The 11649-nt window shown below is 34.2% G+C and overlaps 1 protein-coding gene across 1 annotated transcript in view; it reads right to left on the reverse strand.

The window, feature by feature from the left end:
• SLCO6A1 (solute carrier organic anion transporter family member 6A1) overlaps positions 1 to 11649 on the reverse strand; it is an 87105-nt gene that overhangs the window by 32864 nt on the left and 42592 nt on the right. Inside the window, exon 8 of the mRNA XM_019664012.1 lies at positions 8613 to 8808. Within this exon, the coding sequence (XP_019519557.1) occupies positions 8613 to 8808 (196 nt within the window). The remainder of the gene's footprint in view (positions 1 to 8612; positions 8809 to 11649) is intronic.

Here is an 11649-nt window from a genome sequence, read left to right on the forward strand (position 1 = left end):
GATCTGCCTCACCCGGGAAGAGCGCAATGATGGTGCCAACTTGGGCCAGTGAAGCAACGTCCTCCACAACTAGACTGAAGAACAAAAGGACAGTAACTTGTCTATTCCCATTCCCTCAATTCCCCAATAAAAATCTTAAAAAAAACCAAAAACAGTATGGTACTGGCATAAAAACAGGTACATAGATCAATGGAACAGAATAGAGAGCCCAGAAATAAATTCATGCATATACAGACAGTTAATCTATGACAATGGAAGCAAGAATTTACATTGGGGTAAAGATAGTCTATTTAATAAATGGTGCTGGGAAAATTGGACTGACACATGTGAAAAAATGAAACTGGACCACCTCCTTACGCCATGCATAAGAACAAATCAAAATGGATTAAAGACTTACATGTAAGATCTGAAACCATAAAACTTCTAGAAGAAAATATTGGGAGTAAATTTACAGACATTATCCTGAGCAATATTTTTACTGATACATCCCTGCAGGCAAGGGAAGTAAAACAAAAAATGAACACATGGGATTACATCAAACTTAAAAGTTTTTTCACAACAAAGGAAACCATCAATAAAACAAAAAGGAAGCCTACTGAATGGGAGAAGATATTTGTCAATGAGATATCTGATAAGTGGTTAATATCCAAAATTTATAAAATACTCATTCAATTCAACACCAAAAGAACCAAATAACCAATTAAAAAATGGTTAGAGGATATGAAGAAACATTTCTCTAAAGATGACATACAGATGGCCAACAGGCATATAAAAAAATGTTTAACCTCGCTAATCATTAGGGAAATGCAAATAAAAACCACAATGAGATACCGCCTTACACTGGTCAGAATGGCCATCATCAATAAATAAAAAAAAAACAAGTGCTGGCGACGTTGTGGAAAAAAGGGAACCCTGGTGCACTGTTGGTGGGATTGCAGATTGGTGCAGCCAGTATGGAGGTATCTCAAAAAATTGGAAATGGAACTGCCTTATGACCCAGCAATTCCACTCTTAGGTATTTATCCAGTAAAACCCAAGACACTAATTTGAAAAAATATATGCACCCTTATGTTCACTGAGGCACTATTTACAATAGCCAAGACTTGGAAACAATCGAAATGCCCATAGGTAGATGACTGGACTAAGAAAGTATGGTACATTTATAGAATGGAGTGTTACTCAGCTATAAAGAAGAAGGAAATCATACTAATTGCAATGATATCGATAAACCTAGAGAACATTATGCTAAGTGAAATAAGTCAGTCAGAGAAAGACAAATACCATATGCTCTCACTTATATGTAGAATCTAAAGAACTGAATAAACAAGTAATGTAAACAGAAATAGTCTCAGAGACACAGAGGAAAAACTGATGATTGCTAGATGGGACGGGGGTGGGGATGAGAAAGAAGAGGAAGAGACGAGACAACATAAATTGGTAACTACAATATTGCCTGAGGGAAAGACAGTTTGGGAAATATAATCGATAATGTTGTAAATATTTTTTAGGGGGCCAGATGGTCTCATGTCTTGTTAGGGAGACCACTTTATGGATGGTGTAGAGGCCTGACCACTGCACTGTATATCTGAAGCTGCTGTTGAATAATATTGTATGTCAACTATAATTTAATACATATATAGTCATGGGATGTGGAGTAGAGTGTGGGAATGGTGTCAATGGAATTGTAATAGATATGTATGATATCGGGGGTGGGGGGAGCAGTGGATAGAGGGAGGAGGGTTGTCACTTTGTGAGGGGTGAAAAGGATAACTATTGCATTGTTTTGTACACCTGAAATTAATAGTAAAAAAACAAACAAATAAACAAACAAAAAGCTTAGGTCTTTAATTTCTCTCAGCAGTGTTTTGTAGCAAACAGTGTATAGGACTTTCACATCTTTTATCGTATTTATTTATCTTGATAATGATTGATGATATTTTTGTTTAATATAAATTTCCAGTTTTTTGTAAGTATTAATATAAATACCATAGATTCCTGTATTTTGATCTTTTCTTCTACAGTATTTTTCTTGATACTATTGTTAAAAGTATTATTTTTAATATTGTTTTCTGCTCTTTTGTAGGTAGTAAATAAAAATACCATAATCTTGTATGTTGATCTTGTATCCTGCAAACTTGCTAAATTCATTTTATTAGCTATAGTGTATTTTGTTTTTTGGGGGTTTTTTTGTTTTTTTTTTTCTATGTAGACAATCATATTGTCTTCATATAAGCACAGCTTTACTTCTACTTTGCCTATCTGGACATCTTTTACTTATTTTTCTTACAGTGATGGCTAAAACCTCCAGTACAATGTAAATCTAGTAGTATTCAAAGTAAACATCCTTATTGTGTTCCTGGTCATTCAGTGTTTTATCCTTTAGTCTCCTGAGGCTGCTATAACAAAATATAATAAGCTGGGTGGCTTACACAACAGATGTTATTTCTCACAGTTCTGGAGGCTAAGTCCAAGATCAAGGTGCTGGCAGCTTTGGTGTCTGGTTTTGGGCTCTTCCTGGATTGCATATCTTCAACTTCTCAGTGTATGTATCCTCACATGGAGAACCGAGGAGAGGCATTGGTATCTTTCTCTTTTTCTAAGGACACTAAACACATCATGGAGGGTCCACCCGTATGAACTCATCTAAACCTAACTATCTGCTAAAGGCCCTACCTCCTAATACTATTACATTGGGGATTAGGGCTTCAACACATTAATGTGGTGGGAGGAAGAAACACACACATTCATTCCATAATAATCGCTAAGTATGATGTTAGCTGTGTATTTTCATAGATTTCCTTCCATTCCTACTTTCCTAGATTATCAGGAATCAATGTTGTACTTTATCAAGTGCTCTTTTGGTATCTATTGAGAATATATGGTTGTTTTATTTTCATGTTTACTTTTTTAATATGGTGGATATATTGATTGATGTTCAAATATTAAACCAGCCATGCATCTTCATGATAAATTTTGTTTGATCATAATTTATTTTCCTTTTAATATATTATTGGATTCAACTTATTGAAATTTTGTTAAGAATTTTTGCATCTATGTTTATGAGTCTGGTTTGATAGCATGATAATGCAAATCTCATAGAATGAGTTGGAAAATATCCATTCTTTTTCAATTTTCTGGAAGAATTTTTGTAAAATCACATATTCTTTAACTGTTTGGTAGAATTCCACAGTAATGTTTTGGAGTTTTGTTTGTGGGAAAATTTTTAACTAAAATTTGATTTATTTACTATAAAATTACCTAATTCTTTTTAAGTGGGTTTGTATCTTTTGAGGGATTTATCCATTTCATGGAAGTTGTCAAATTTATGGGCATAAAGTTGTCCATATTATCGTCCTATTATCCTTTAATATTGGTAGAATCTACACTAACATCACATCAGGTCTCTAGCTCTGATATTGGTAATTTTCTTGCTCTAAAGCAGGGGTTGGCAAACAGTGGCTCATGAGCCACATGCAGCTCTTTGGATACGATCCATCTCAAAAGTTTGCCGACCCCTGGAAGAGCCAATCCCGTCCCTCACAACAATTTAAAAATTATTTAATAGCCATAAATATATTTTTACATTATCACCATTATGTGAATCATATCCTTTTAACATTTTATAAATGAAACTATGATAGTTTTATTTTCATTTTCAATTTTACTTCAGAGGCTCTCGAGCTGCAGTTTGCTGACCCCTGGCGGCTCTTCTGTCTCAAAAGTTTGCCAACCTCTGCTCTAAAGGTTTAGCAATTTTGTCAATCTTCTCAAAATACCACCTGTGATTTTACTGATTTTCTCCATTGTTTTTCTCATCTCTACTTCATTGATTTCTGCTCTGATATCAATTATTTCATTTCTTCTGCTTACTTTGAGATCAGTCTGCTTTGATGTTTCCAGTTTTAAGGCAGAAGCAAATGTCATTGGTTTAAGACTTTTTTCTTTTCTAATACAGGTTTTTAATGCTATACATCTTCCCCTAAGTACTGCTTTAACAGCATTCCACAAATTTAATTATGTGTTTTTATTTTTATTCACTTCAAAATATTTTTCAATTTCCCTTCTTAACAAATTATTTGACCCACAGGTTATTTGGATGTTTGCTATTAAGTTTCTGAATATCTGGGGCTTCCCCAGAAATTTTTTAAATTAATTCATTTCTAATTTAATTTCATCGTGGTCAGAAATTTAATTCCAGTGTTTGATTTTATCCTTTAAATTTACTGAGACCTGTTTTACAGAATATTATCTACTTTGGTGTTTCATGTGTACTTGAAAAAATGTGCATTTTGCTTTGTTAGATGAAAAGTTTTACAAATGTCAAGTCAGTCAAGTTGGCAGTGTTATTCAAATCTTTTGCATCATCATTGTTTTTTGGCCTATTTCTATTAATTATTAAGAGAGAAATTCTGAAATATCTGACTACAACTGCAGATTTCTAAATTTCTCCTTGCAGTGTGAAGTTTTTGCTCCATATATTTTAAAGCTCTTTCATTAAGTTAAGAAACAGGATTGTTATGAATGCTTGATTAATTAACCACCTTACAGTATATAATAAGTCTTTATTCCTTCTAATATTGTTTGCCCTCAAATCTATTTGGTCTGATATTATACTCCAGGTATATTATTATTATTTTTATTATTGTTATTATTAACATGATACATCTTTACCCACCCTTTTACATTTACCCTACTTGTGTGTATATTCTAAGTTTATTTCTTTTATGCAGCATATGTAGTTGGGTCTTCCTTTTTAAAAAAAATGAAATTAGAGATTCTCTGTCTTTTAAATAAGATAGTACAACCATTTACATTTAATGTGAGAACCAATATAATTACGTTTGAATCTATCCTCTTTCGACTTGCTTCCTAATGGTCCTATCTCTTCTTTGTTCTCCTTTTCCTCTTTTCTGCTTATTTTGAGATTGAACAAATATTTTTGCAAAATTCTATTTTAACACTTGTGTTGGCTTATTAGCTGTGACTCATTATTATTTTAATGATTGCTTGAAAGTTTGTAGTATACTTCTTTAACTTAACATAGTCTACCAACATATGGTATGAAAGCACTTCATATACACCCATATTGCATGCTAATCTGTTTTAAAAAATTATTTTAAAGAGATTTACATCAGAAATAAATTTACCTCTGTAGTTATCATTTCCTTTGCTCTTCTTTTCTTTGTGTACTTCATATTTTCATCTGGTATCATTTTATTTTAACCTGAAAGTCTTCCTTCAACACCTCAAGTATTGTAAGTCTGTTGGTCGAATATTATTTGCATTTTTTATGTCTAAAATTATTTCTCCTTCATTTTTGACAGATATTCTGTTTTGGTATAGAATTATAGGTTGACATTTTTTTCAGTATTTTAAAAATATTGTTCGACTATCTTCTTATCTGTATTGACATATCTTCAAAGTCACTGACTTTCCTTAGTCTTCTCCAGTCCACCAATGAGCCTAAGATTGGGACTCTTCATATGTGTTATAGTATTTGGTGTTGTTGCTTTCTAGAATTTACTTTTGTTTTTCTTTGAGTTTCCATTTCTCTGCTTATATTATCTATCTTTTCTTTCATGTTGTCCACTTTTTCCATTAGCGCCTTTAGCATATTAATCATACTTATTTTATATTCCCAGTCTTATCATTCCAAAATCTCTGCCCGGCCATATCTGAGTCTGGTTCTGATGCTTGCTTTGTCTTTTTGGTTTGTATTCTTCTTATCTCTTAGAATGCCTTGTAAAGTTTTTGTTGAAAGCCAGACATTATGTATCAGGTAATAAGAACTAAGAATAAATAGGTCTTTGTTGTGAGGTTTTATGTTTATCAGTCTAGGAGTTAGCTTGTGTTTAAAATTTGTTGTAATCATAGGTGTCAGAGGCCTCAGTTTTCTGGGCTATCCTCATTTTGACTTCCCTTTTGTCTTTGGGTTTCCCTAGAAACTCTTTATTAAATATAGTGTGTTTTGCAGCTCTTTCAGTTGTAATTATCTCTCATTATACTAGAGATATGTTGATGTGATGGTATTGTAGAGAGGAAGCATTCTATAATCTTGTGATTAAATCTTAGACATTACAAGGCTTTTTAGTGGGCTTGAGTTTCTAGGCTGTGACCTTCATAAGTTTTACTTAGTTTTTTATTTTTCTTTCCCTTATGTGAGACAGGAAGGTTGGAGAAGGAATGACTGGTCTAATTGTCCCCCCTTCTAAAGTTTGGTAAGGGAAACTCTGGTAGTTTCCCTAGGAAGTGGGCTTTTGTTAGAGGGCAGACTTCTCTGGTGCATATTTCAAAATGATTACTCTCCTTCTCCCCCTGCCCAAAACACAAGAGTATTTTTCTCCCAACTTCAGTGTCAAAACCTGGTGGGGGCACCTAGATGTAAGAACCCTTAAAGTGGGGGGTTCCCCTAAGACTGGGCCCTCAGGAATTTTTAACTCTCAAGTTAGTTTAGGCTCCACATCCATAAATGATCAATTACAGTTTAATGTTTAGCTCCAATGGCTTCTGCTCCCAGTAAACTACAATTGTCCCTGTTTACCTATCTCTCCATTTTTTTTGTTTTTTTTTGTGGGGGTGGGGAGGCAGCAGTTTGCCCTGTGATCGCAAGTCTGATGAATCTAAGAGGTAATTTTTAATTTGTTCAACTCTTCTTGTCATGAGGACAGAAGTAATGACTTATAAGCTCTTTACATATTGAGTAAGAACTAGAAGTCCTACTCTTTACTGTTTTTCACAACCCTTACTAATATAAAAATCTTATATTAGGTTTTAGCTTGCAGACCATACAAAAATAGGTAGCAGTATAGATAAATGGATATATAGGTATAGATAGGTACACAGATATATCTAAACTATAGACATATCTAAACTATATACATACCTAACACACACACACACACACACACACACACACACACACACACACAGCTGACACTTGAACAATGCAGGGGGCAGGTGGTTAGGGGTACCAAGCGCCACACAGTTGAAAAATCTGCATATAATTTAACTTGGCCCTACGGACATATAGATCCCTAACTGTGGATGAAAAATAGTATTTTTACTATTTACTAAATATGTACTACTATTTTTCATCTGTGGTTGGGAATCTGCAGATGTGAAACCCAGGGACACGGAGGGCTGACTGTATATTTATTGAAAAAAATATACAGTCAATTAGACCCATGCAGTTCTAACCCATGTTGTTCAATATCTGGATTCCCTGTGCATCTATTCTCTCATCTGTCGTGTCTCAAAGTTTTTGACTGTGTCGTTGGCCTGCCTAGTAATTTCTTTTTTGTAATACAAGACCTTTGCCTAAGACACTTTACAGCACTGTATATTATCTTTCATTCAGTGTGCTGGGTCTCTCTCTCTCTCTCTCTGTTGCTGGGTAGAATACTGGATGGCCACATCAATCCAGATACAGACCAAGTTAACTCCTAGCTAGACTACAGTACTTTAGAAAGGCCTCATTCCTAGGTCTTAGCCTTACAGGTGTATTGAGAACAATGTGTTCACCACACCTCCTCTCCCCAGCACATTCTAAACCCCCTAGCATATTAATCTATTATGTAAAGAGCATCACAATACTGCTGAAAATTTTCTCTGCTTTTCACAAGATTTCTGTTTGATTTCAGCCTCTTAGCTTCCTAATTCAGTAAATGGATGGAGTGAAAACCCAGCAGGGCTGAATCGCCTGTCTATCTCTCTTCTCTCTGATATCCTGCCCTGACCCATGCTCTAATTTTGGTCTCTTTAGACTCATAGGTCTGTCAAAAATTTGTGGTGGTTTCCTGTCACCTTAGTAGATGCTTTCTGCCTACACCCTTTGCCCAAATTCTCATTTTCTTGCCAATATCCAGACTTAGCAAATATCCTCAGGGGGAAAAAACTGCAGATGGTTGCTTCTCCTCTCTAAGGTTTGCCTTTCCCAGGATTTTGGCTTTTAAATTCCTAATTGTCTAAGCAACCCTCTGATGCCTTTAAAAATCTTTTAAATTTTTATTCAACTTTTATAGTTATTCTCAGTGGGAGCATTGGTCTGCCATAAGTTACTCCATTGTAGTTACAAGTGGAAATCTTATTTTCTTTACTTGTTTTCCTTGCTCAGTCCTTTGGTTTCCAATTCCAATTAGGTTTCCCTGTATTTAACATCAACCTCTACCTCATTCTTTGAATTTTTGCATGTTTAGTTTAAAGGAGACATTACTCATGCATACTTTCAGATGTACTTCAGTTCCATTCTTTGATGTCTATAAGAAAGCAGACATATCAAGTCAGGAACAAAAAGTAAGACTGGCTTGTACAGACTGTACTGTCTCCATGTTGCTGGACACTTTAATACAGAATTTTACTTCTAGGTTCTGAATCATCTCAATGTGTTTTTTCTTTGGTACTTTGTGAATGCATAAGCACTCACATCATAGGCTATCATTATTATAACTTTGACGTTAATATGAAAGGTGAAACTATGCTTTATAGTTCTTTTACATGTTCAATAATTCCAAGGATGATAAACATATATAAGAGTTATTGGGTAAATAATTGTTAATTGAGAAATGCATTGTTGGGTTTGAATGTAAATATGTAGTACATAAAATTATACTTACCCGCCATAATCTTCATTGATCCCAGCAAATGGTATTGGATTACAATGTACAAAAATGATAAACAGAACCGGTATAAGCGATATAGCAGATGTAACTATTACAAATGTCATATGGCCTTTACAATACATATGTAACTTGGAAACAATGATGCCTCCCAGAAGCTGGCCAAGTGCCGCTCCTGGAATTAACACAAGTCCTAAAGAAAAAAGAAGGAAGAGAAAACACAGTTAAAAAATAATCAGCTAAAGATAGTACAGAAAATTCTTACATTGATGCAATCCCCTCTGCTCTAAACATATAGCAAACACAGATTTAAATTAAAGCAAACAAACAACAACAATAAAACAAAAAAACAGAGAGAAAACTTAGAGGTATGATAAATATCTTAACAAACCTGAGCCTTAACAGAAATACAAATTTGTGAGTGAGGCTGAAGCTATAGGCCTAATACTTGAGGACAGTGCTGGTGACATTTTGCTCCTATGTAGTAATGACATCTAAGATAAACCCCAAATGTAATCCATGCAAAATAGAAGATGACGGCTGTCTTATTGAGAGCCATTATTGAATAACTGCATGGATTTATGGTTTATGGCAAGCCCATAGTGACAAGAGTTCACAGAAATTCATTACTAAGAATAAACCAAGCCACCCATTACTTCTGTGAATGCATACGCAATATCAACAATCTCGACAATGTGGGACTCCAGAATAGCCATTATAAGATATAGTTTTCTTTTCAATGAAGCATAAAGCATTAGAGAGAGGTAAGCACAAGAAGGCAGAAAAGGAGGAGACGAAATATAGTTAGAAAATAATCAGATGAAGATAGCACAGTAAATTCATACAGTGATGTAATTTCCTCTTCACCAAATATATTGAAATGGTAATTTAAATAGGAAAATAGATGGAGAAATATAAAGCAAAAACAAACAAAAAATCCCATTAACACCAGATTAAATATATATCAGAATTGTCTGGTAAAGACTAGTAACTAAGAATTTTAGAATGTTCAAAAGATTAATGACAGTGTCACTTCAACAAAAATGAAGGACAAATAAAATAAAAAGAGAAAAGAATGAAAAATAAGAGCAGATGGATAAAAAAATAACAAATAAGAAACCTGGATATTTAAAATGTAATTTTTAAAATAAAAATTTAAATCCCAGGTGACAGTTGAAAGCTTAATTAATAAATTGGAAGAAAGTATTGTGTTATTCATTCATTATGTTTGACCCTCAAAATTCCTATTCCCACCTACTTGCCATATGACTAAGAAGAAGACCCTAGATTTATTCAGTTTGAACTTGACAACTGTAGATTTAAAAAACCAAGGACATCTGTAAGCAGAAAACTGAGAACCCACCCCGGGTAAGAAAATATTGACTGTCAGGCTTATTGGCCTGGCAATAAGAAAATACTGGACACTGGCAATTCAACAATTAAATAACTGGGCTCTTGAAAGACCACCCTAAAAGGAAACAAAACAGTTGAAAATTCAACTGCAATGCACAGAACTTCCAATCAACTTTTTATGTAAATATTTTATTGGTGTACAGAAAAGTACACAAATCACAATTGTACATACTGAAGAATTTTCAAAATCAGCATACCTATTATAATCATCACCATAGGCACGATGTTTGAAAACTTCACTCATGTTTTTGCATATAATGATGGATCATGTTCTCACTGCTGAATAACAATGTACACCGCATCGTTTGTTCACTGTGATGTTGTGAACTGTGCTGCTACTTGAAAAATGCATGTACATGTCCTTTTGTAAACATCTGCATTTCTGTTGGGCATATTCTTGAGAGAGGAACTTACGTTGGGTCTATGACTAGGATTGGAAAATCTAGGTTAGGAGATATGCATATATTCAGAACTTTATGATACTGCCAAACAGCTTTATAAAATGGTAAGCCAATTTACACTCTCACCAATAGCAGATTAAATATCAATTGCCCCACACCCATGCCAACATCTATCTCTGTTCATTTTAGCCATTCTGGTGAATGGGTATTTGCATTGTGGCATTTTTTTATCTTTATAGTTATGTGATTTATCTCCTATTTTAGAAATTTTTATGTTCTCTAAGGCCATGAAGATCTTTTCCTATGCCTTATTCTAAAAAGTTTTATTGTTTTACTATTCACATGTAAATCCCCAACCCATCTAGAATTTATATTTGTGTATGTAGTGAGGTAGAGGTTAAGACTTATCTTTTTTCATAAGGATATCTAATTGGCCTAATATCACTAATAGCTAACTCAATTTTTTGTTTTATATATTTTAAAGCTATGTTGTTGAGAGCATACACACATATAATTGTATTATCTCCCTCACTGGTTGACTCTTCTGACATTATGATCTCTCTTTATGCTATGTAATGCCTCTTGCTTTGAAGAATACTATATTTAACCACCTTTTGTTTTGCTTAGTATTTATACGCTACAACTGTTTTCTGTCCTTTTACTTTCAACCTTTTCATGTCCTCATATTTAAGGAGTTCCTCCTATAAGTAACATAGTGCATTTCCCCCCCAAATCTGACAATCTTTATATTTAGTTTACTACTCCATTTACTGGGCAATGATTCTCCATTATCTTACAATGCTGTATGTATTACCTGCCAGCAGAAGCACTGACTACTCCTTGTTCTATCTTTTCAAAGGTCTTTGTATAGTAAACAGCCTTGGATAATAGAGATAGTGTCCTTCTAGAGAGCAAGGGCAGGTTTGCTTACAGTTTTGGAAGACAGAGATATTGTCCCTTCTAGAATTAAGAGAAGACATGCTTGCTGTCGAGTATAATATAAACAACGTCTCAAAAACAAACAAACAAAAAAATGTCTCCCTCTGGATCAAAGGCAAGCCTGATCATTATCCATTATAAAAGATTTGGGTTCCCTAAGCTCAGGGAATATAATGCAATCCACCCCTGTAATGCAACCATTGTGTGTATAGATGTCACTGGCTCTCCTTCTCATCATCCTGTGGAAATTGGGGCCCAGAAAACAAGAGAGAGAGAGAGAG

This window comes from Hipposideros armiger, unplaced genomic scaffold (genome assembly GCF_001890085.2).
Source record: "Hipposideros armiger isolate ML-2016 unplaced genomic scaffold, ASM189008v1 scaffold_414, whole genome shotgun sequence".
Lineage (NCBI taxonomy): Eukaryota > Metazoa > Chordata > Mammalia > Chiroptera > Hipposideridae > Hipposideros > Hipposideros armiger.